This window comes from Xenopus laevis, chromosome 8S (assembly GCF_017654675.1).
Source record: "Xenopus laevis strain J_2021 chromosome 8S, Xenopus_laevis_v10.1, whole genome shotgun sequence".
Taxonomy (NCBI): Eukaryota; Metazoa; Chordata; class Amphibia; order Anura; family Pipidae; genus Xenopus; species Xenopus laevis.
This window is the reverse complement of record NC_054386.1, coordinates 69,373,426-69,401,150: the sequence shown is the minus strand read 5'-3', so window position 1 is coordinate 69,401,150 and position 27,725 is coordinate 69,373,426. Positions and strand designations below refer to the sequence as shown.

The 27,725-nt window shown below is 39.5% G+C and overlaps 1 protein-coding gene across 3 annotated transcripts in view; it reads left to right on the top strand.

Moving 5' to 3' along the window:
* Nucleotides 1-27,725, top strand: part of LOC108700145 (protocadherin-11 X-linked) — a 901,035-nt gene that overhangs the window by 487,763 nt on the left and 385,547 nt on the right. For all 3 annotated transcript variants that reach the window (XM_041574896.1, XM_041574894.1, XM_041574895.1), the window contains one exon: nucleotides 5,027-5,098. In XM_041574896.1, coding sequence (XP_041430830.1) covers nucleotides 5,027-5,098 — 72 coding nt within the window. The remainder of the gene's footprint in view (nucleotides 1-5,026; nucleotides 5,099-27,725) is intronic.

Here is a 27,725-nt window from a genome sequence, read left to right as displayed (position 1 = left end):
AAATAATTTCTAAGGACGTCATTTCATGGTTAAAGGACAAGAACAACTTTGAGAAGTGTCTGTCTTGTTGGTTCACCTTTTTGGTAAGGTTTAATTTACTGGTGTCAGTAGTTGGTATGCAGAAATATTACACTGGCAAGGCTATGCTTCCCATATATATTGGCACAAGACAATGATGTTCAGGACACTAAAAAAAGCTCATTAAGAACACCATAATGCTCTATTGTATATATACCTTTAGTATAAGTTCTGGTAGATGTTGATTGGTCCAATTATATTCCACATTAAATAAAATTACTCGTTCCTTGTATTTGGTCTAGCTATTATAACTGATAAAGTGTTTGTCAGCTCATTAATGCATGCTAAGGGAATAGATGATCTGTGATAACCAAAGAAAATATAATATGAACACATTATTGTTTCGGATCTCCTTAGATTTTAGAAACTAAATGACTAAATGCCCCTCTTTTAAGACAGAAATGACCCACACATTTACAAATCAGATTGTTTGTGAAGGGAGGTCTCTGCTGTATCATTATTTTCCGGGTCATAATATTTAACAATCCTTTGTAGCTTTATTGGTGCTAAACAATAGAGAATTGAATTGCTTGACTTCTCAATCTAAGAAGATAGACATTTACTTTAGCTTTGTGCAGCATAGAGCATTAAAGGTGAAGACTAGCTCTAAAGCAGCAAGACTTTGTATAACATAAGTATTGCATGGGTTAATGAACCTTTTTGTCATTGTCTTATCAGCAATGAAATAACATCTTATTCTACTTATATACTGTAAAACATGTAGTAATTACTTGTCAACCACTACATAGAGTGGTATCTTTGTTTAGTGAAAACCACAGTTATATGACGACGTTTTGAGGGTGACATTTTATATTAAGAGCTATTATTGTACAAAATGTGTCATTTCTAAAATTGATTGTCTGTAATTGATCTCTAACCCCCTCTTCTTTCATTTCCTATAATTAGAAACTCCTTAAGTTACTCATTAATAGAAACATCCTATGCATATACTCTACTGCAACAATTGAATGTTACAATAATTCTTTGGTTGTCTTCAGCTTTATATGTTGACAATTGCACTTTATCTTAATTAACGCCCACATTCAAGAACGAATGTACTTATAATATTATATTTCGCAGTGCTAATTGTTATCCTCTTTTTTCTTAATAATGTCAAATCTATTGATGAAAATCTGTATGTGGGCCATAGTTTTAAAATGATTAAATACTTTTTTCACTGATTCATGTTGTAAGTTTTATACATGACAAATGATTTATTTGTTTCTTTTGATTTTTTTCCTGAATTAATGTTCCCACCTGTAAAGAATACATATGTACTTTTAAAGGAAACCAACAGTTATATACTCTGGTATATATGCATCTACACTGTAACAGCAACCTGTTGTTTAATATGTTTAATATTGAAAATACTTTAAAGAAAAGTGTAAACACAATGACATGATTGGAATAACTTGTTCCATGAATATGTGTAGTTATAATAAATGCATTACTTATTAATGAGTGTTCAAACACTTACATCAGTCCCCAAAAACCAGCAGGGATAATTATGCTGAATCCCTGTACCACCACTAATCTAAAAAGAGATGACTAAGCAGCCATAGAGATGCTTTATGGCATATGAACATATCGTAAAAATGTCAGTGATACAGCAATAAGCAGAGACTTCTAGGGGAAATTAAATTATAAGGCTTTCTTTGTCTACCTCATTTGATATTATGCAGATGTTTTTCTACTTTTCAGATTTGTTAATTAAAAATGCTTAGTGCTCCTGTTACTCCCAGCAACTTTTCCCAATATACTTTTGTTTCGGAAAAAAGATTCTCAGATTCATTCATTTGCCCAATTAGTTCACATTCTATACATGTGATTTTATTTTAAATAATGTTTTCTGGGGAAAAATACATGATTAAACTATAATACTGCTATTGCTGTTTTTTCTCATGTTTTAAACATGCTAAAAAATTAACTTTTTTTGTTTTTGGCAAAACATATGGCAAAATGACAAAATCTTGAATTTTGCCCCTATCAGGAGAAAAAATGCGCTCATTCATAGCCCATAGCATTAATGTAGGTATTGGGAGAAAACAAGCTATTCATAAATAGGATCTATATTTTTATACTATAAATCAGGGGTGTCCAAACTTTTTGCAACGAGTGTCAGATTTGACGAGGTGAAAATGTGTGGGGGCCGACCACCACCTTCATTCCTGAAGGTGGACGCGTACACGGTGTTTAGGAAGTGGAGAAGCGAAGTCTTATTCTCCGTGCCTCATTTAAACATTTGGGCATTTGATTAGTGAAATGATGGTCTATACTGCTGCCTGTGTGCTGAAGGTGTTAGCAATAGACACGTACTGGCACATAGTGATGCATCACCCATGAATACGTCTATAGTTTACTGTACTGGAACGTCAGTACGTCTATTGCACCTTCAGCCCTAAAGAAGTATGCGAGAGCTGCGCGTCACTATGTTCCAGTACGTGTCTATTGCTGACACCTTCAGCACACAGGCAGCAGTATAGACCAAGTGGCAGATCATTTCACTAATGTGCCCAAATATTACTGCTACGTGATTCCTGATTGCACTGTGCAGGGTGGACACATTATTATTAATTTCATGGTGGAGGCCGGTGTAAATTTGTAAACGGGCCATAATTGGCCCCCAGCCCAGAACCCCTGCCTAACAGAACAGAAGAGGAAGATAAGAAATAAAATGTGTAAGGAGAAAATTTTAAAATGACAGATGAGCATGAGGAAAGGGCAGATGGTTTGGGAAAATAAAGCCAGTGCAGGAAGCAGAAGAGAAACATGGAATAAAGAATAAAGATAGGGCTTTGCAAAATAAACACTGTTCCAGATCAATTTTTTTTTTAACTGAAAATCAGTTGTTTGAATTGTATTGATAGCTAATATGGTCCCTAACCAGATACCCAGCTCAACAAATCCTCCAGTCCATTTGTGCAGATAAAGGTGGTCCAATAAAGTTGGGTGTACGGTATGAAACTGCTAATATAAGCATCCTTATTGCACATCAGAGATGTTAACATCAATTAAAAAAAAAAATAAGATGTTAAGTTAAAAACAAAATGTGCTGATTTAAGACGAGTGGGTCAAGTGGTTCCTATGAAAAGTGTTTCAGCAAAGACAGGTGCTTTGTATGTACCATAAGTGCTTCTTAGAAAAGAAAAGATCAAGGGCTTTTAAGAGATAGTGAGTCAAGGAGCCTTCGGTAGGTGATTGATACACAAAGCAACACAAGGTTTGTTAAGGTGTTTTCTGACAAATTTGTTTTATTGGTTCTAAGGAATTTCATGTCACATTGTATACATGGTGTATACATGGTGCTTTCGACAGGTGGTGGGATATTTAGGCCTATGTGTTTCTACTAAAGGAACAACAAATGTAAAAATCAATAGGAATACAAGTTAGAAATCTTCCAAAATAAAATGTGTATGCATTTTTTCCTTTTTTTACATGCAAGTAGCTTTACAATATGATACATATTTGCATTATTGTTAAAAGTTTTATATTCTGAAAATATAGCAAAAATTCCACAATGCCTCATATGCTTCTTTACAGGTGTGCTGGCTCCCGCACACTGTTTTCACAGTGGCAACAATATCAAAAAACGTAAGGGCTTGTCTACAGGCATCGCCCCTTTGTGACAGCAATAATGCTGGAAATCTGGGGGAAAGTGCTGCATTGTCAGGGAAAAATGCCAAATTTGATCAAAATTACTGATGAATTTGGGTTAACAAACAAGCTCTTATAGGGCTCCTTTTAAGAGCACAGAGACCTGCAGCCCCCTTCACTAATGCAGCTCTGACTCTGTTAGCCAGCACTGTATTAATAAGGAGTGGCAGGGGAAGGTTTGTCACACACACGAAGAAGGCAATTGTTATACGCTGTATTCTTAGTCCAAGGAACATTGTTGTGTAGCTGGTGTATGCCTTGGACATGCAAAACACATTTAGAAGCAATGTACTGACCCACTTTCAACCCAATATCTTTAGCCCTCCACTAGACATATACAAGTTGAAAAACAAAACAAATTTATTGGGGGTTATTTACTAAAGCCGAATTTTTCTGGTAGGAGTTTTAAAGGGGAAAACACAATTTTTTCATAGAAAAGAAAACATAAATGATACAAGATTTAATAAAAAATTTTAGATAAATGGAGGGCACACTAGTAAGAAACTTCTTTTTTAGCAATATATATATTTAGAGGTGCAGAAAACCCAAAGTTATCCCTACATAGAGTAACCAGTCACTCACAATATCATATATCAGGTTTGCACTCTCAAAACATTGGGGTTATTCTCATTTTTGGCAAGTGTGTCCGCTCCTTGTTGCTTTCCTTTTGCCGTGTGCACACCGTTGGTTGGTATGTATGTTACTGTTGTATATGCTGGACTGTCTTTGTAAACATTGTTGTGATTGATTGATTCTTTTAAACAGTGGAGACATTTTTTGTGATACCACCTGAGTCTTATATTAAGATTCAAGAAACCCTGAGGCTGCTAAAAGTCTGAATAAAAAAAACTCAAACCTACTGAGATCATGTAAAAAATACATGTCAGATATTCCTTTTACAATAGGAACATATCATGATCTGCACTGGGTTTCGGGTGATAATCCAAATTATTTGTGGTTTTTGGGTTTTCAGGCATCGAATGCAAAAAAATCATACAATTCCGATTTTTTCACAATTTTATTGAGTCTTTTCCTGCACCAGATTTTTTTGAGTTAATTTATTGATAAATAAGGTAAAAATGTGGATGGGGGTTTGGTCGAAGTGGTTTTAATAATATAAATAGAAAAATTTGGATTTTATTAAATAACCCCCTTAATCTTAAACAGATCTGTGAATGTGAAATCTCATTACTTTTCCTAAAATTATTATTATTTCTGGAGGATTAATAAAACTAAAATACCCCACACTATCCAGATTATAAATGTATAATTGTTTTATGTCACTTTTTTCTAGATTGCTAAGGAAGCAGCAAAGCCTCAAAGTCCTCAAAAAGAATCCAACATGGAAACATGGATTCAACCGACGGTAAGTGTAATATAATGTACATTTGTTCCTCTGGTCAAACTGTATGTTCACCCATTGTTGAATTCATAACTCCTAAAGGTTTCCAAATTGTTCTGGATTGTCATTGATCACAACAAGGGTGGACTACAATTGAAATGATGGGAGGTATGTTAATATGCCACTCTTTGTTAGAGGAGGTAAGAACAAAACAGAGAGGGGAAAAATATTTGATATAGAAATCTACTGTTCTACTATAGCTCTCAAGTTATTTAGGGATGCTGGAAGAATAAGAGATGTATGTGAGACAGCAGAAATTATCCCATGTATTGATGTAAATTCTATTCCATGGTACTCTATATGAGAATGGGTGCACTGGTGGCAGTACTGCCATGAACAAGTGCATCCTCTTGTGTGTATATTTCTGTCAACAATTTGCATGTCGCAGTGTCAAGTCTTGCAGTATAATTAGCGAGCTTGAATAAAATCCTTTAAGGTTGGCATCACTATAATTTCAGCAATGTCAATGTTAAATGCCCCTTAGCTTGTGTGTAATTCCAATATGCAGACTAAGAAGCAGCAAGCATCACAAGATGCAGGATATAGTTAAGAAATATTTGGCTTGTGCTTGACTATTGCACCAGGTGCAGGTTCACTGTGCATGGTTCCTAAGGGGAAGTTGTGCGCCCTTAGTGTCTTGTACCAGTGCCGATGGCAAATGATCTTAAAATGTTACTCATGATACAATAGGTAAGATGTATAGAAAAGTCAATCATTCTTTTGCCAAACAGTTCCCTTGTTGTTTCACTTTTTTGTTGTTCTATTTTTATTTGATGTGTTCCTTTAGTATGTATGTTTCTAACAAAAAGTGCCTGGAGAGTTCCAAAGAAATGCACTTCATTGTCACAAAGTCTTGCATGTTTGCTTCAAAGGAATGACATTTGTGCTTTTGGTGGACAAACTAAAAACAATCTAATATCCAACAGATCAGATCACTTCTTGCAGCAGAAACCCGGATTAGTCAGGAGTTGCTGTTTGACTTATGCTTGGTCATAAGAATTGTTTCATTAGCCATTGTGTGATGTAAGGATGGTTGCTCATGCAAGTTACTATTTTCTGATCATTGCATTGAAATTACAGTGCTACAAAAATAAATTACATTTATCTTGGGAGAAGGTTTTCACATTAGCTCAGGGATTTGATTGTCCTCTAATGCAACATTTGAAGAAACTGCACACATTTTGTGAGAATATATATTTTTATCTGACCACCTTTATCAAAGATACATCATTTTAATAAGACTTTGCATAAAGTGTAAAATAAAAATCTGCTCTAGCCTAGCATGGACAACAGAGAACAGTCAAAATAAAGAAAATATAAGTGCATTAATACTGCCAAAAGCAGCCCACTGCAGGCTTGCAGTCTTCCATAACCCTTGCCACTATTTCCTGGGAAACATCAACAGGCTTCTTCACAGTAGCACTCAGCAAATATAGCTAAACCATCAATTCAATACTAGTTATTGGGAAACCACAAAGTAAAGTAAATTATTCTGAGGGGATAAAAAATCAAACCTTTCTCAAAATTTCATTTTTTGTTACAGTGTAATTTAAGTGCATTTCAGTGCTCTTACAGCAAGGAGTGGATCAACTCCATTAGGCTAGCTGATTTCAGACCTACTGCAGGCAGTAGCCTCTTTTATTTGACTCATTCATACTGTGTGTGAATAAAGTTCAGTGGATTTCTGTTCAAAATGCAGAGACTCTCAGTTCTCCGCCGAAATCCACAGAGTCTGTTCCCGTCAAAGCCGACTCAACACGTATGAATGCGAAAAAAGAGGAAGCCAGCTGATTTCGGCCCCTGTGTGGCCCTAACCTTAGCCTTATACTGCCTGTACGTGAGTAGAAATGAATATAGATACGTCAAGAACTGTTTGGAAATAATACTCTGGATGGTATTGAACCCAGGAACAATGCTAGTGTCTGGGGGTTCGATTACAACCAGGGCACTATTGCCGATGTTAATCACTGTTGCCAGTGCTTCCTGCTGCCCTAATATTTTTTTATATACTTTTTACATGAACATATAGTTTTTACATGGACAAAAATATAATTCAGCTATATCTTCTATGTTGTAAGCACTACTGTAGTTGTACCTGTACATGAGGAAATCACACTTAAAAGTATTTCAAATAAATGTGGCCTCGCTAGAGGTCAACTAACTTTCTGGCACAAGCACAGTGATAAAAAGAAACTCCCAAGATTTCTAATAGTGTTAGGACTATGAAGACTGAATTTGCTGACATCCAAATAGTTTGAAATGGCAAACACACTCAAGTAAGAACGATAAAGCCAAAAATAATCACCTTTGCAATTTATATATTGCTTAAATGTTTTTGCTTTCTTTTAATTTCCTAAAAGCTCTTTATATATAATATTAATGTCTCTGGGAGCATTTTAGAAACCTCTTTTAAACCCCTGTTATATTTGCATATTACTTATAAAGGTCTGCACCATAATATCTAGGAGCATGTTTTAGAATGGATATGATTCTAGTAGCATATACAGTAATGCATCTGCATATTATAATCTGAAAATGCATTGACTTTTGATCATGGAAGTGATTATCATGTTTGGAAAGAGACTTAATGCGTAATCCACCCACACATATGTTCTTCACAGAGTATACCTTACACCAAAGCTCTAGGAATGATTATCCCATCCATAACACTGTATAGAAGATGGATATCTCCCTTCAGATCCCATTACTATTTATTTAATCTAACATTAATTATTTAATAAATGTGTCACTGCAATATTTAACCAAACTACTGTAGGCATTTTAATAATGAGACCTCCCTGATAAAGTAGAGAGGATGAACAACAACAACATATCAACATATCAATCTACTATGATTGTTTTATAAAAATAATTTCTAAATTGATTTATTTATAAAATAATAAAAATATAGTCTGTTCTTGTTATGCTGTGCCATTAAATATGTGTAAGGATGTGGGGACACCCGCCGAATGGTCCCTAAAACGCCGGCGCCATATTGGTTAGGGCGCGCAAGCCTCTTAAAGGTGCAGGCACGCTGGCGTGCTGGCGTGCTTGCGCCAGCGCGTTTTTGGCGCAAAATTTGAATCCTATTTAAGGGCAATTTAGTGTACAGACATTGCCTGTGATAGGATTGTATCCTGGTGCTTCTTAGCCTTGTGCTTTCTGTTCCTGAAACCTTGATCTTGTTTGTTATCCGTGTTTGACCCTGCCTGTATACTGACTACTCTGAATTATGAATATTGACCCAGCCTGAACTTTGACCACTCTTTGCCTGATCCCTTCTGCCTGATTGATACCCGGTTTTGACCCTTGCCTGCCTGAAGATTCTGTTATCTGCCTGCCTCGACCCAGCCTGTCTGACCATCCACTTGCCTTGACCTTTGTACCGTGACCTTCGGCCTAAAGACTCTGCTAATAGCCGTGCCCCTTCGCCAGCCAGAACATCTCTCCTTGCACCCCTCGTTAAGTCCAGGTGGCACCCAAGTAAGCTGAGGGCTCCTCCCGAACCCCAACGGTGGTCACACTACTGGTAAAGCCGAGACCGGGGTGCTTGGTATTTGTTCTGGTATCGGGTGCCGGCCGTGACAATATGCTTGTGCCACTCCATGCTTCGGTACTGAGAGAAACTCCTTAATGGGCTATAAAATGATTACATGGGGAGTAAGTTTTAGCCATCTTTTCAATAAACACTTATTATCTTTTCAAATAAGTGTGATCAACATTTTTTATTAAGGTCTCTCTGGCTATAGCGTTCAGCCTTATTGACAGTGCTCAGGTCTGGGAGGATTTCCATAATTATCTACTGCACAGCTGCAAGAATATAATATTTTGATAGGAGAACAATGTGGCTGAAAGCTGCAGTGTTCAACTCGGTCAATAATAAAATATTATGACTGGAAAGGGATATTACAGGTAGGGATTCGGCCAGGATTCGGCCTTTTTCAGCAGGATTCGGATTCAGCCGAATCCTTGTTCCTGGCCGAACCGAATCTGAATTCTAATTTGCATATGTAAATTACGGACAGTTAGGGAAATAACTTTTCATCACAAAAGAAGAGTTTTTTCCACTTTTTTCTTTCCTGTCCCTAATTTGCATATGCAATGCAAATTAGGATTCGGATTCGGTTCGGTATTCGGCCTAATCTTTCATCAAGGATTGAATCCCAAATAGCAGATTCGGTGCATTCCTAATTACAGGCATTATATAGGAAATATGGTCAATAGTGGCACCAAATATGGGTGATTCCCACTTAGCCTCAGAATAGATTTGTTGGTGCGTATAGTCTGCTTTTATTGCTATAACTGAGCACCCCCCACACCTACTGTTCTTTTTTTATAATATAATTTAATACACACAGGCACAAAGTTTGCCCAGGTATGGGAAACTTTAACAACCAGTAAGATATGTGTATTTAAATTACCTGCTGATTGGCTGTGACAGGTGATTAGAGTTTCAAATTTTGTGCTTTTTATTACATTTCCTGACTAAAATGTTTTCGAGCCAACAGGTAAGCAATACATTGTATACTGATGATACAATTATTATAGTAAAAGTGACGTATATACGCAAAAGGTAACAATAGCCACATCTAAACTGTACATTTCAGCATCTACATAGAGCTAATTTTGCAATAAATAGCCCTCAATTAACTGGATAATGCAGTCAATTAACATTTAATATGATTCTGACAAGCAAACTATGAAAACAATTGAAAATATTAATCATTGTATATAACATGGCAACACCTATTTAGAAACATTAGTTCAGCTTTCCTCTTGTCTGAGATTTACCAGTATCAAATAGATTGGGTATCACAGCATGCATTGTGTTCTTTTTATTTGAATAACACAATGTCCATTTTTTCAATTACATCAGAAATGGATTGTATCCTTTACATACACCTTTAACTAGCCAGACATGACTCATGCCTAGTTCACATAGACATGATTTCATGTTCTCATACAATCAGTGCCTGCAGATTAGATTTTACCTTGATGTAAACAATACATTGCCTGGACATGTTAGAATGCTTAGCAAAATCCCACTGAAGCCTATTGACATGAATTTCAGTTAAGACTGTCACCTCATCCCTTTTCAGTCTGACATTCATTACATCCAAATGCTGCAGGGCTGCTTACTAATCAGGCAGGAGGATCAACTTATCGTTGCATGGAACCCAATGCACAATGCACCCTGATTAATTCTTAGCCTGCCTCATATGGATTTCATAAGCTTTACGCAGACGATGACAACCATATCAATATCTTTCTCCCTGAAGCATTTGGTTATTTTCCCTTTATTTACGTATAACATTTAGAAATAGTGTGGTAGTACTGCCATATCCATAGAAAAAACTCTGCATTATTATCATAAGCACCCACAGGCAAGTGGGGTATTTTTATGGCAAAACTTGTGCATTTGGCATGCACATTTCAACTATTTTCTATTTTATGCTTCATTCCAATACTATATTGCTTTGCTCATGTTTAAAGAGTTAACTCAACAAAATGATAACATCACAGTTTCAAATGCATGACTTACAAGTGCTTCAAGAGTTACTTCTCTAAATGCATTAATACATAATTTTACATTTCATTATTACTTGCGTTATTCTTTTACCAATCAGTAACAAAATGTAATGCAGAGAGAGAGCGAGAGAATGGGCTTTTAAGACAGAATAATTACTTACATCATCAAATACAGAAAAGAGTAGAAGTCTGTCTCTTGTGTAAGGATTAGCAGATCCTTCAAATTTATCGGAAATATTCATAAAGCTAAGTCTGTGCTGTTTGGTGTTCAGATGGGCACTAACAGGGTCATATTTTTTTTTTTTTTTTTTTTTTTTTTAAATGATTCTCAACAATGAAAAATAAAAATGCCAAAAGCAAAATTTGAATGTTGTGAGTCCTGTGAAGGTCATAAACATTGAGAGATTTCAGCTCTAGCACATCTGTGCTGCTGAAGAGAAAAGACAAGATGCAAACATAATTAGTGTTTGTCCAGTATGGTGCATCATGCCCGGCATGTGAAATAGGATGCTATCCCTGTGTCCATTTTCCTGTTCTCTGGTGTCTGCACTGCAGCTTTTACCCTTTGGTAACAGACATGAAACAAATTACTCTGCCCTCTTTGTGCTAGATGTACATTAAGGCATGAAAGTTGTCATCAATTGGTATTTTGCTTTATTTGCCTAATGTGTAAGTGTGCCTTTTCACAATTGTGTGGGAGAAGTGTAGCCTGGCTATTGTTAATAATACAGGCTTTTATAAGCTGAAGCTCTGCAGTAGCGCAAAGGCTGCAAGCCTTAGCTTGCATATTGCTATTTACCTATCCCAGTTATTGGCAAAGAGGTGTTATGACCACTTCCTGTCACTCTTTAATATAGTGCTTGGAAAGGGTTGGATCCTGGTGTCCTAACCGTCTTGATGTTCCCACTAAGCCTGGGTACACCAAGGCCCAGTAAAGCCCTTTTGCCCTAGAGGGACCAGTACCTCTAGTGTTAAGTCGGGGAGCAGGAACCCTGTGAATGAGGCCAGCTAGAGACAGTATTAGATCTGTTATAGTGATGGGCAAATAAATTCGCCTGGCATGAATTTGCGGCAAATTTCTGCCTTTTGCCTTCGGCAAATAAATTTGTGAATCTCCCATGGAAATTCTCTGGTAAATATTTGCCGGTGTCAATTTCCGGTTTTCATGTTTTTTCGTGAAAATGTCAGATTTTCACGATTTTTCTGTGAAAACCTTCAAATTTCACGTTTTTTTTGTGAAACCATTCGAATTTCATGATTTTTTCGTGAAAACTTTAGAATTTTAACAATTTTTATTGTGAACTTTCTGATTTCAAGATTTTTTGTGAATTTTTCGCTGTTTTGCAAATTTCGTGGGAAATTCGGGAATTTTTCAGCGAAGCGAAACGGTAGAAATTTGTCCATCACTAATCTGTTATAGTACTCTCTAGGAGAGTAAGATAGTGAGGAAAGAGATAAACAACAGCTTTGTGCTCCATCAAGGATCTGTAGCAGGGAGTGCTTTGATAAGTAATGCCCAAGTTAGATGATTGGTGCTAGAACTCTGGACTTCATAGTTACATAGTTAAATCGGGTTGAAAAAAGACAAAGTCCATCAAGATCAACCCCTCCAAATGAAAACCCAGCAGCCATACACACAACCCTCCATACTTTCACATAAATTATAGATGCCCATATCTATACTAACTATAGAGTTTAGTATCACAATAGTCTTTTATATTACGTCTGTCCAAGAAATCATCCAAGCCATTCTTAAAGGCATTAACTGAATCAGCCATCACAACATCACCCGGCAGTGCATTACACAACCTCACTGTCCTCAATGAGAATAACCACCTATGTTGCTTCAAATGAAAGTTCTTTAATACATTCCAGTGTTCCTATATTAGGTTTTCATCAGTACAGATGATGAGTGAATCACATGCTAATGCCATGCTTGGCTGTGCACCAGAAGTAGCACAGTTTATTTTTCTGAAAATCTTAGCCACAAATTGCACCTAATTTTGATGCATCAAGTACAATTGTGGTGGCTACAAAATTCCACACACCCACAATTATCCTGGAATTCTGGGAAGAGTTGTTATATTTATGATATCGTTTTTTATTTGTGCTATATTTTTATGCTGTTAAAGAAAAAACATCTTGTTGCAATCATTAAAAAAATCTGCTATAGAGTATGCAACAACCTGTGAAAAGGAGGCATACATCTGGCATAAAATGATTGCTTCTTCAATATAAAATAAAGATTGTCTCCAGTATTACTCTCCCTCTGTATAAAGGTTAATTTACCCAATGGATTTGCCCAAAAGCATCTGATTACATCCACTACTTGCATTACACAAGTGTCCATGAAAACTAGAAAAATTCCTTCATATTACCCAGTCTGATTTATTGACAATTATGATAACAGTAATCTTAAATTTATCAGACTGGCCTCCCCTTCTCTATTGGTTTATCAAATTGCAGAGGAATAGTTGCTCAATTATTCTGGATGGTGAGGTGTAGAAGGTTTAGACATATGATAGAAGCACATGCATTGACCAGCCAAAAACTTCAGTAATACTATGGAGCTGGCCTAGAAGTTAAATGATCAAACTTTGATGTGGGTTCTCATGCTAGAAACCCTAGTTCAATTTTTTGGCCTTTTGTCCCTGGGCAAGTCACTTAATCTCCTGGTGTCCGGCTACTTTGTGTGTCTATAATGGCTGCCTTGCTTGCTGTTTGTGCTTTTAGCCCCATGGGATAAATGCGCTATATAAAAGTGATTCCCTTTCCCTGAAATTGTTGCTGTTTTAGTCTTTGTTTACAGATTTGTGGCAGTAATTTTATCCAGGAAACCAGTATTATAAATAGGGCACATTAATGCTAATTAATGCCAGCACCTCTTCTTTTATTGCTAGTTATACACAAACATGTATCGAATAGGATACTACGACTTCGAATTTACTTTGAATTCGATTCAAAGTCAAAATCGTACTGTCTCTTTAAAAAAACTTCTACAATACTTCGCCAAATTAAACCTGCCGAAGTGCTATGTTAGCCTATGGGGACCTTCTGGAGCAGTTTTCTAAGACTTTAGAGGTTGAAGGAAAATCGTTTGAATTGTTCGATTCGAACGATTTAATCGTACGATCGAACGATTTTACTTCGATCGTTCAATTGCCAAATTCGGTAAACATCCTTCAACTTTGATATTCGAAGTCGAAGTATTTTAATTCGACAGTTGAATTTCGAAGTATTCTTACTTCGAAATTTGACCCTTGATAAATCTGCCCCTAAAAGAGAAAAGAAACAGTTCAGATATCAAACTATGTTTTACAGTGACTTAGAAAATGTATGATATGTAATTATGCAAGGATATTAAATAAGTGTGTATAGGCTACAATGAATATTATTTTATTAGACATAAAGCTCTGGTCGGTTTTTCTTTTATAAAGCATTGAGGTAGGATATAGCAGTTTTTTTGTGTAATCTTTAAAAAAAACAGACCTTTTGAAAAAAGAATACCTACACACTAGGGCTAATAATTTTCTCCCATTTTTGCAGTAACATGTACTTACCATTTTTCAAGAATGTTACAGTAACTCACAAAAAAGGATTTAATCACAGCTGTCAGGTGTCTTGAAACCTTTTCCTTCACAAAGCAGTGTGCTCTTGTCAAACTGCAGGTCTTGTTGCAGGGAGATTTTTTTTTTTTCACTATAGCATGCCTGATACAACTTTTGAAAGATTAAGGGAGACAATTCTATTCATCTCCAGTAAAGAATTCTTTCATATTTTTATTCTTGTCATTTACTAGAACAGGGATCTGCAACCTGTGGCTCAGCAACATGTAAAGCACGTATGGATTCTGGCCTTTTGTTAAGACCCTTTGCATTTCCAGTACATTTAAATATTGTGCTGGAATACATATACATATATTTCTTCTCTGCACTGTCTAGATCTTCACTTAATTGATAGGAACCCGCTTCTGCTGTGTGCTCACTAAATAAAATTGCCTCAGTCTTGAATGTTAGGGTTGTAACGCTTTTATAAAAAGCTATTACAGTGAGAACCAGCCAAATGACTATCCCTGAGTAGTGATTGGTGAATAAATTTGGCAGGCGTGAATTTCAGGCATCAAGAACATTTTGGTGCATATCAGAATAGTCGCGCACATAAAAATGGTTGCACTTCAAAATTATTCGGACGCCCATTGACTTTAATGCATTTGGGCAAAATAGGCGCGCATGTAAAAATTGGCGTGGGTTTTCAAAATTGACGCCCATTGAATTCAATACATTTAGAAAAAATGTTGGTGTTTCGCAAATTTCTCTGTAAATTTTTTTCGTGACAGCTTTGCCCATCCCTATCCTTGAGATACAAACACAAAAACTTTATAACAGTTATAAAAAAATGGCACCTGGCCAGTAACACATAGCAACAAATCAGATGATTGCTTTCATTGTTCAACCTGCAGCTGACAGTGTCCCAATGTCTTGGGGTGCTTGAATATAACCACAAAAACACACTGGAAGTACTGACTTCAGGGACTGATTTCTAAAATATGAAAGCAGTTTGATAATGATTCCATTAAACAAACCGTGACTGTTGCAGTTTAATATCCAAGCACCCAAAAAAAAGGCAGTGTGTTTTAAGAACTGACAAATTTTTATAAAACTCAGAGGGTAATTTATCAAGGTTCGAATTTGAATTTTTTTGGTGTGATTCAAATTTTTTTGCAGAAAAACTCATGAATTAGAATTATATTTTCAAAAACAAAACACTGAAATGTAAAAAATCAGCATCTAAAAGCTGGTGAGTTCAAGTAGAAGTCAATAGGAGTTGTCATAGACAAAATGTAAGGCATTTTTTTCACTATTGTATTCAAATGAATTTTTTACATTCTGATTTTTTCATAAATAAGCAAACATTTGAATGAGTTTATTCAAAGTAGAAAAAAAATATCCTCACAAATTTGAAATTTGAGAAATAGGCCTCTATGGGGCACATTTACTATTGGTCGAATATCGAGGCTTGATTAACCCTCGATATTCGACCCTCAAAGTTAAATCCTTCGACTTCGATTCGAAGGATTTTAATCCATTGATCGAACAATTTTCCTTCGATCCCCAAATTGCCTAGAAAGCCTATGGGCACCTTCCCCATAGGCTAACATTGGTGCTCGGTAGGTTTTAGGTGGCGAAGTAGGTGGTCGAGTTTTTTTTTTAAAGAGACAGTACTTCGACTATCGAAAGGTCGAATAGCCGAACGATTTTTAGTTTGAATCGTTCGTTTCGAAGTCGTAGTCGAAGGTCTAAGTAGCCAATTTAAAAAAATACTTCGAAATTCAAAGTATTTTTCCTTCTAATCCTTCCAATTCCATTATGCCACAAAATCACTTGACATTAATCCCTTTATGATGGCAACTTGACATATGAATCAAGACAGCAACATGTAAACCAAAAGTACTGGCATTTTGATTTTTCCCTTAAAGATAATTATTCCTTTTATTACATCTTTGGGAATGGAAACAGCATCAGAACTTCCTGAAAATGAATGAAAGTTCAATTTTATTTCCCAGCAAATCTGAATGCTCTCGTACTTGAACTTGTAACAGAAAGCATGTACGTGTACTATGAAAGACAGAGGCAGCTCTTTGAAATAAACTATGGTGTTGCGATCCAAGAAGCAAACATGCAGCATGGAAATATAGATTGCGAGAGAGAGGGACATAATCATGTCCTATGCTATTAGGATCACAAAACACTAATCGCAGAACAGTGCCTAACAAGATTACTTATCCAATATTTTAAAAGTAAATACATTTGACAAAGGGAATTGCACACTAATCGTATATATCCTGCCATAGCACAGTTTTGAAATTCACAGGGGTTTTTCAGTAATCAGTTTTCCCGCAGTAAATTAACTCTTATCATTTGTGTGCACTCTGAAAGGTCTATTAATGCAAAACTAAGTCTCAGAGAGAAAAAGAGTGAGCATTGTACTTCAGTTTTTAATCTGTTGCATTGCATTGTTTGTGGTGTGTGCAAGTGTATATCTTTATGTGAGGTTATGCTTACACTGTTAAAGAGAATGCTTAATTTGTCTTGAGACAAAAATCTTAAAAGGAAAAGTAACACCAAAAAGGTGTTTTAGAAGAATTCAGATACAATGTATTGTTGCCCTGCAGTGATAAACCAGGTGTGTTTGCTTCAGAAACTGTGCTATAGTTCTAAAAAAGCTGTTGTATAGATATAGTATGGGGGCAGCCATTCAAGTTGAAATAGGTCTAAATGACACAGGTTAGATAAAAAAAAAATAAACTCTGTAGAATGCAATGGGCTTAGATTCCAGTGTAAAAACTAAACCAGTTGTGATTTCCACAGGTTGGGCACTCCAAAGTTTCTTAGAGAACTATGATTCTCCACTAAGAGACACGTGAGTGAAAGGCTTCATGGGTGTAGTTTTCATAGTATAAGGTGAAAATATACTTGACCAATAAGTAAAGCATAACAAAACATAAAGCAACTGGAAAGTGGTGAAATAGGCGTTACAAAGCACCTTTAGTTGGGAGACCACCAAGCGTGCCCTTTAGAACCTAAACCACATTACTTAGTTCCTAAGTAATGTGTAGCATACCCATAAGTGTACCATAGAAGTGTGCAAGTGTACTGCTGCCAATGTACTGCACCCCTAAAGCTGGCCATAGACGCAAAGATCCGATCGTACGAATCAACGTACGATCGGACTTTCCCATCTCCCGACCCTCCACTAACCATTCAGATCAAAGTCTTTACCATTCCGATCAAATAAGAACAGATCACCCAATGTTCTGCCCCTGACAGCAATCGTACGATACTTATGTCTGACAACACTAGTGACAGTCTCCCACTGAAAATCATACGATCGGCAATACACGCAGAGATATTATCGGCAGGCAACAGAAATTTTCTAACCTGTCCGATCGACCAAACGACCGATCTCCGACGGACGAAAAATGTCGGGACTCTCCACACATGGTCCGAAAATCGTACGAATCCACGATTCGTATGATCGGATCTTTGCGTCTATGGCCAGCTTTAGGCTAGGTACTACTCAAAGGGGGAGGGAGGTCTGGAGGCAGGCAGGTGGTGGGTCTGGTCAGCTGTACCCATGAGGGCCAGGGCCTATTTTTTTATATATATATCCCACCAGCCCAGTCCGGCCCTGGTCACAGCAGGGTGCTAGCCCAGCTCCTTATTGGAGCCTCTGGCTGCTTATGCTCATTGATATGACTGACTTTAACTCCTAGAGTGACAGTTACAATTAACCCCTGTACCACTAAATTTCCTTGGCCAGGCCTGACACCTGACTAAGCCCAATGCTGTACCCACCTCCACCAGATGGGATTCCAGGAAAGGATCCCTGAGCTCTTGCCACCTACTTGGCAATTTCTGAACTGCAATCAAATTACTTTGACCCAAGAAAGGGAAATAACTAACTAGGGCTTACCAAGGACTAAATAGATATCTAAACTAAATGGGGGCTTGCACAAGGGAACCGTTTAATTCTCAGGATCCCTATAAATATTTCCTAAAGGGAATTAAGACATCTTTAGATTCTCCATGTAATGAAGTTCACTGTAGCACTACCAGAGCTATCAATTGATAAATTCAATGCAAAATATATAATGCATATAACACTTGAGTCTGCCTATTAATGTTGGATGCCACAGTTAAGTTAAGTTTAGTTAAGAGGACAATTTAAAGATGACTGCAGTGTTTCCTATACATTTAGTGGGAGGTGCCGTATAGCAATGTTGATCACTTTCATCACTTCTGCTCTGTAATGCAGATTAGAGCAATATTTTCACCAATAAGTTTACAATATCCAAAATCATAAAAATTGCAGGAGAATAGACAACAGTGTTATCAACAAGGAAAGGCGAATAAAGCAGGTTTCAAGGTCAGGTTTTTAACAAATTCTTTGCTGAAAAAACATAGCAACATTGGAAACCATTCAATGCCTGAACCATTGGTTGCATGGACCTTTACAGCTTTCATCTCTTTTTTTCTTAATTGCTAACACATTTAAGCAATATAAGCTTAACATATTTAAGCTATTTGGATGACTTACATACCTAAAATACCTAAAATGTCATTTACATTACAAATGTTTCAGACACAACTATTACATACTGTATTAATGATCGTTCTATAGATAGATTGCTTTAAAGATGATATCCTTTGCATATGGAAGGAGTATACTATCCTCACATGAGGTTTTTCTATATATGAGAAGCACAGATACATATTATTCAAATGCAGATCCTCATAAATGCCCAGCTGTTAAAAGGTAACTACCTAGATAATCTATTTGCTGTTATTTGCAGAAAAGTCTTTATTGATCTGCTCCCATTTTAGTTATTATGATTTGTTCCTCTATTTATTGTCTTAGGTCTGTAGCGGAGTCCACACATCATGTGTGCCATGTATTATCTGACGTCATTATTCTAAATAAAAATTAATTGATTTGTTGCAGGATTCAGGTTCCAGTATGTACCAGTATGTGAAACACGCAGAGCTGGCGGTGACTATTGTATCTGGGAGCTAATAAAAGTATAGAGGAATACTATTAAAAGCAAAGCACAGTCTGTGCCGTGCTGCTGAAATGTACAGATGTATGGAAGAATAAGAGAGGTCAGAAAAGAAACAGCTGTCACTCCACTCAGGTTTAAGTTATGCTTAAAACTCCATGCAGGGTTCTAGGAAAATCCCACTGTCCATGTTAGACAATTGCCTTCTGCATGGAAAATGTCACACAGCTCGGTAGTTTCAATGAAAGGCCCAACACCTCATGTTTTTGGCAGCCATCTCAATGCAAACAGCAGGGCTGTCAGCTCTCAGTTTGTTTCTCAAAGGACAGTCACACTTATATGCATTCATTTCAAATTGTTTCATTTAATTTCAACACTGGAATGCCAGCAGCTTTGAGGTCCCCTTTATGCACCATTAAGGATTTTGTGTCATTTATCTCCAGAAAAGCATTTCTTGTATTTCTCGCTGCTGTCATATTTTACATTCTAATAGATTGCATAGTCAGTAACCATTGTATCTTTTTCACCCCTGCTTGCTATTCTTATATTTCCCCAATAGGCAGGTATGTATAGTGCTTTAGTGATCTAATCTTTATACTATCTATAGATTCATTGGCCACATAACGTGGAGCCTGAGTATGGCCTTTCTATAAATAGAGGGAGTCTGATACTACTGTGCCCCAAGTTGCACACCTTTTCTTCACTAGGAATCAGGCATTCTAATAACACAACCTTCAAGATGGGACGGAGTAGTCCTGAAATGCGGCAGGTGAATTCCACCCCTCATACTAATGTCACCAATCAGAGGACAAGTAAGCTCTGATCCTACTGTGGGCTTATTATGATTTTAGCATAGTTACCAGGAAAAAAGTTTAGCTGGCATGATAACACTGATTGCATTTCAATTCAGTATAATAATTTTGCAAGTACGGATGTCCCTGGCAGGGCCGGGCCAAGCCAACGGGCACCCTAGGCAACCCAGACAGCTTTGTTGCTCCCCGTCCTTTTGAGTACACACTTGCAAGCACTACCTAGGGAAGTAGTGGGCTATGTAAAACAAGTGGGAACAAGGTCCCGGGCTAGGGATAGGCTACAAAAGAGGTATGTGCTGGTGGCCCAAAACCATAGGTACCTAGGCACTTGCCTCTTCCGCCTACCCCTAGTTCCAGCCCTGGTCCCTGTACTCCGTCTATGGCACAGTAGTATTTAATTTTCACCACAAGGGATTGACATAGAAATGTGTATAACTCTGGGTTGTAACACAAACAAGACAACAACACTGTTTTGTCTCATTTAGTTTGGGTGTGTCGATATCTACAGATCTGTACCTGGATTCTTCTACAAACGTGGCTGAAACACCCTTTCTGCTCATGATTTCTTAAATAGTTATTATCAGAACTCACTAATATAAAATCTATACCTTGATAAATCTGCTCCTAAGAACTGTAAAACTTTAGATGCAACAGACTTTAGTATAAAATAAACAGTTAACACTATTTTTCTAGCAGACAGATTGTGTTTGTGATATTTTACATGTATTTTTATTTTTCTACAGCTATAAATGTTTGTTTTCTAGCAGACATTTGTCAATGGGAACATTTGATTCCAAAATTGATCTTGTGGCATATGCTAGATGTAAGTCTCTCCCTGCAGACCTTCCTTGGCAATGTCTAGCGCTTCGAGATCTATGAATTTAGTACAAATTACTGTAAATTCAAGTCATATAGTCACCCAATTTTTTTTTTTTTCTGCTGGAGTTTTATGCATAAGGTAATGTGACAATGTACTTTGTATCACTGATACATTTTTTCTATAATGACATTTATTTTGTGAAACTCAATTTGCTTAGTTTGTCTGTTACGAGCAAAAATCCATGCCAATTACCCTTAACACCCTTTTCTGCTCTTTTACTATTTAAAGTTTATTCTGTGCTTAATTCAAATCTATACTTAGTTTATTAAGTTAAATTAGAACACTCACTAAAGATTTAGGAAAAGGTGATCTAAATTAATGACTCTTTGATTACTTTGGTATTTTCAACACTGTGTAGTCCTAATACATTAATTCTAAAAGCTCAGGTATGACGTGTATGGTATATGATAGTTTCTGCTAATTTATTATTAATAATGTCAGTGATGGCCAGTAGTGATGGGCGAATTTCTCCCTTTTGCTTTGCGGCGAATTTCTCCCTTTTGCTTTTCCACGAATTTCATGAATTTGCAGCGAAATTTGCGAAATTGGCAAATATATTCGCGAAACACAGATTTTGACGCCATCGACACTTCTCCAGAGTCAAAATTTACAAATTTGCCGTGAATTTGCATCTGGCGAATAAATTCACCCATCACTAAAGGCCAGACCACTCTTTCCCCTATGTGTAATAAAAGGCTAATGCATAGCAACCAATTTTAAAACCATTTTATTTTTTTAAATATTTTAAAATTATTTTAAAAAATGTAATTAAAAATTACTACAAATACTATGTTGCAAAGACAGTGCACTTATTGTTGAAGAATGATCTACTCTCCCCATAAAGGATTTTATTCCCTTCAGTAGTATCCCTGTCCCATAATTATAGTGTAATATTGTAACAACCTACCTCCCCAGTGGTCCAGTGGTGTGACGGGGATGCCCGCCTCGCCGTCTTGTCTCCTCTGTATGTGCCGGTAACTAAGGCCCGCGCGGCGCGTCTCTTTTGTGTTGACGCCAGCCCGCAATGGCGCAAAGTTTAAAAATATTTAAAGGGGGGGCGTGGCCGACTGAGCAGCAACGTGGCCGCATTTTCTGGGTGCTCCCGGGGCTGTGTAGTAAAACCCCCTACACCCTGCCACATACGCTAGTGGGGCACTTACCGCCGGCATCCTGAAAGCAGGGAGGCGATCCGGCGTCCGCTCCGACAGGTCCGGGCTTCCCTGCTCTGACAGAGCCCGAGGGCGCGACGCGGCCTAGCGGCGCTAGAAGCCGCGGACTTGCGTACTCCAGGCCCCCAGGCGCAAGTGCCTGGCGGCGCGGTCCCCGCCGGAACCCGACTCCAGAGCCCGGACGGCTGACAAAGTGCCCAGCAGCAGGGGGTGAGTGGATTAAAGCCCCTGGGGCCCCCTACTGCCACATAATATCCACACTGCAAGTGCCCAGCAGCACCTGCAACCAAGGCCCCACCTAGTATCCGGCTAACCCATTGTGGCTCCCTCTATCCAGCAAGGTTAAGTGGCACCTGCTATTGCCTACCTGTCTCCTTTTGACCCAAAGGACTCTAGTCAGCACGAACCCAGGGTCAGGCACTGCCACTGTGTAACGGGACATACCTACCTCTGGGCCCGGTGGGTCTACTCACTGCTCCTGGACTGTCACTTTGGACCTGAGCCCAGGGACTTATAGGAGCGCAGTGTATGGTGCTCACAGACCCCTCTGCGTGCACTAGTGGATTATGGAACACGGTCTGGTGTTCAAGTGGTAGACCTGTACCCTCCATCATGCCAGATTGACCTGCTACCCTGATTGGTCGACCCATGCACCACCAGTAATCCTCAAGTACGCCTTCTTCTTCCACTAACCAAGTCTTCATAAGCGGAATAATACGGTTGTAGATCGTTTTGTCCAGTGGAATACAAAGATGGGAAAAAACTCCCAAAAACAAAAATCGGACACAGCAACGAAGCTTGAGCGCTTTGCAAGAACAACATCTCAAGGCCCATTGCAAGACTCTGATAATACTTCATCTCCATCATCACCGGCCTCCCCTCCTATGGACCAGGAGGCGAGAGAACCATCCTCGTCAGAGCTGCTTGCAGCGATAATGGAGAGTCGTACAGCGACTACAACACAGCTCGAGGAAATAAAAGTGGATCTCTCGCTCTTGCGGCATGACCTCCAAAATATCAGAGAACGCACTACTGCACTGGAGACAAGGGTCTCCACACTGGAGGACACTGTAACTCCTCTTCCAAATGACATCTCGGAGATTAAACAGCAACTGAAGTCGGCTCTTGACAAATCTGACGACCTAGAAAACCGACTACGCAGGAATAATGTGCGTATCATAGGTCTACCAGAGAAGTCAGAAGGTCAACACCCTGAATTGTTCATAGAGAACTGGCTCAAAGATTTGCTGGGAGTGGAGACATTCTCCAATATTTTCGTGGTTGAGAGAGCACACAGAGTACCGACTAGACCCCTACCGCCGGGGGCCCCTCCTCGACCATTTCTTCTCCGCATGCTAAATTACAGAGATCGCGATGCTGCGCTACGAGCGGCTAGAATCAAAGGGCCTCTCTCCTTTAATGGTACCACGGTGTCACTGTATCCAGACTATTCACCGACCATACAGAAACAGAGGGCTACCTTCACTGCAGTCAAGAAGAGGCTCAGAGATGCTAAGATTCCATACAGTATGATCTACCCCGCTAAACTACGCGTACAGGAAGGAGACAGAGTCCAAATTTTCAGCACACCCACCGAAGCCGAAGATTGGATCACCCGCAAAAAACCCGGGAGATCACCACCCCGCAACTAAGCTGAAGAATAACACTTTCAAGACCGGACTCTCTGCATATAGTGGTGCCCCATCGGTATGACCTGAGTCATACATACTGTCATAGTGGTGAGTAGCTGTTATTATGCACCCCTCCTGTAAGCTACTGTTTCCCTCGCACACTCATCCGTGGCCCAGCAAGCTGCCCCCCCCCCAACATCGATCCCTTGCTAACCACCCCTGCAAACGGCTGTGGGCCTCACCCCTGCTCTCACCTTCGGAGCACAGGCCTGACAAGGCCCAGCCCTTAGATATGCTCAAGTGAAACGCATAAACATTTACTGGACCCCTTATTGTCAGACTTTTGTACTTGGGGGTATTGAATCATTGCATCTTGACACATAGAGACTAATGCTGGTGCCAGAATGCTCACTCCTGGTTACGGGGCTACACATTGCTTACAAGGTTCCATGTTGAACTCACTCTCATCAGAGTTGTGCCGGTCAACACGACAGGTGCATGGGCGGCCGTGTCATACGGTGTCCCATTTAAATTTTTGAACGATTTATTATTGCATTTGTTGCTTACTACTGTTATATTACTATGTTTCTGGGTTAAGAAGGAGCGCTGCTTAGGCCGCCACAGCAACACTCCCCATGTCATGTAATTGTTATGGGTATAGGCCCACCCAGGTTTGGGGGTGGGCAGGGAGGGAAGGGATTGTTTGTTTGTCTATTGTTTGATGTTTAACAGACATATGTATGCAAAGCACTCTACCACAACAAGAATTGACAGGAGCACAAAACAAGCACCAATACGATTCCAGTTTGTCAGTCATTATCCAGAATTATTATGGGGGACATAAAGTTAATGTCATGGAACGTTCGAGGTCTGAACTCGAAATTTAAGAGGGCCCTAATATTTGATTATGTAGCCAGATACAAGCCAGACATACTACTACTGCAGGAGACGCATCTGGTAGGGCAAAAGTTGCTGGCACTTAAAAAACGGTGGGTTGGGTATGCCTATCACTCCCACTATTCCACTCACTCCAGAGGAGTCTCTGTACTAATCCGTAAAACCCTACAATTTGAGCTCCTAGACCTAACCACTGACCACTATGGGCGATTCATAGTTCTCCACTGCAGGATAAATAACCAAGAAATGGTACTTGTAAACTTATATATGCCACCCCCCTTCAGTAGGGAGATACTAGACCTAGTATTTACCAAGGTGTCACTATATCTCCCCAACCCGCTCTGTATCATTGGAGACTGGAATACAGTAATGGACCCTCAACATGATAGGCACCCCACTGCAACACACCAACCTGGCCCACTAAAACAATGGACTGAAGCTCTAGGGCTATTAGACATCTGGAGGCTTAAAAACCCCATGGGACGACAATTTTCCTGTCATACGGTGGGGAAGCATACCTTGTCACGGTTAGATATGGCCATTGCATCTCCAGATTTTACACAGTGGGTGAAAGACACCAGTTACCTCCCGAGAGCCTTGTCAGACCACGCCCCTCTGCATCTGCTGATCTGCACTACACCAAGGCAGGGACACTCTCTTTGGAGACTATCCCCCCTGTGGCTCAACAGCACAGAGGTGACGGAGGCATGTATATCTGAATACACTGCATATTGGGGTGTTAATGCAGAACCAGTAGCTCTAATATGGTCTGGGGAAGCGTCCAAAGCAGCCGCTAGGGGCACGCTCATCTCGGCAATTGCTGGGGTATGCAAATTGGCTAAACAGGCTGTTGCTGAGGCAGAGGAGAGGGTCTGGGAAGCAGAACGTGCATATGGTGATAGTGTGGAGGATGCTACCCATCAGGCACTAGTACTTGCCCAAAGAAACTTAGAACTAGCACAAACGGCTATTACCAGGAAAAAATTACTGTATGCAGCCCAGAGATCCTTTGACCAAGGAGATAAAAATGGGAAGACTTTAGCATACCTAGCTAAAGCGGTCCAACCATCCACACTGATTCCTAGGATCAAAACGAACGCAGGCACATATACCTCTGACCCAACAGATATGGCAGAAATGTTCGCATGCCACTTTGCCAACTTATACACCTCACGAGTCAAATACTCTGACACCGAACTAGAGCAGTTCCTACAGGGAATCCCCTTTCCTAACCTTTCCAGAGCAGAATCATCCTATCTAGACAGCCCAATTACACTAGGAGAGGTAGTAGACGCCATTGGCAGTCTCCCATCAGGGAAGACCCCAGGCCTTGACGGGCTCCCGGTAGCCTGGTACAGACTCCTTAGTGAAACACTTGCCCCGCAACTTCATACCACTCTTTTAGAGGCTCACAATACAGGCTCCCTCCCTCAGTCCTTCTACTCCGCACTGATAGTGCTTATACCAAAGGAGGGGAAGGACCCGGACCTCTGCGAATCCTACCGTCCCATTTCACTTATAAACACGGATGTCAAAATTCTGGCCAAAATTCTCTCCAAGCGCCTTAACAAAGTTATAACCTCGATTGTCCACCCAGACCAAACAGGCTTCATGCCCAATAAAAGTACGGCTATAAACTTACGCAGATTATATACTCATATGCAGGCCACCCATACGAACAGTGGTACCAGACTCATAGCGGCATTAGACGCCACTAAAGCATTCGACTCAGTTGAATGGCCTTACCTATGGAAAACCCTGGAGAAGTTTGGCGTAGGCCCTACCTTCATAGCTTGGCTTAAACTCCTCTACCTAAACCCAGTTGCACAGGTCAGAGTCAACAACACTCTCTCCAGAGTCTTCCCTCTTACCCGAGGCACCAGGCAGGGCTGCCCCCTCTCTCCCCTCCTTTTCGCCTTAGCGATAGAGCCTTATGCCATTATGGTCCGTCAAACCCCTGAAATTAGGGGACTCAAATGTGGGAAATTGGAGGAAAAAATTGCACTATATGCAGATGATCTTTTACTGCTCCTAGCTGATCCACATGACTCACTCACGCTGGCGCTCTGCCTAGCTGACAAGTTTGGCACATACAGCGGTCTGGTTATAAATAAAGGGAAGTCAATCTTATTTAATCTAGAAGCTGCGCAGAGGACAAATGCGATTCAGGGACTGCGGTGGGTATCCAGCTTTAAATACCTTGGGGTGACTATCTCGCCAAACACGCAAGACTATGTTACAGACAACATTGAACCAGTGATACAAGGTTTCAAAACCACTGTCAACCAATGGGCCGGCTTACCTCTAACGGTCTGGGGTAGGGTCAACCTATTCAAAATGGTATACCTACCCAAATTCCTGTACTTCTTGCAGAATGCCCCAATATGGATACCCCCGCAGGTCTTTAAACGCATTGACGCTGTTCTCTTCCCCTTTATTTGGGCAAACAAACCCCCTAGAGTCAACAGGCTAACGCTCCAGGCCCCATTGGAAAAGGGGGGATTAGCCCTTCCGCATCTGCAAATGTACTACTATGCTAGTCAATTAGCATTCATACATAACTGGTTTAACCCCGACCCCGAAAACACACTCACAGCTTTACACGCCACGCTGGCGGGCTCCCTCGAAGCAATTAGAAATGCACCCTACAGGAATGCCAAAGACACCCCTGAACTGCCACCAACGCTAAGATGCCCACAAAGGGGCTGGATGCTTGCCACTAAAGTTCTTGCAAAAGCTGCAAGCCTTCCATCCCCCTATACCCCACTATGGAGAAACTCCAATCTACAGCACCTAGTTCATCTACCGGACTTTGCGTACTGGCCAAAATTAGGGGTCAGACACCTATCGGATCTCTTAGTTAACAGCACCTTCCCGACCCTTACCCAACTAGCGACTAAACTGAACCACCCAAACATAGCTTGGCACCGATACTTCCAACTCAGACATGCATTTGCGGCCCAATTTGGTAGCCTGGTAATCTGTACAAACACCCAACCACATGAAGACAGACTTTGGGACCCGAATCCACAAAAGCTGGTCTCTGGGCTATATAAGCTACTAATATCCACCATCCATAATCCACTTAACAAAGCAAAAAACAAGTGGACTGGCCT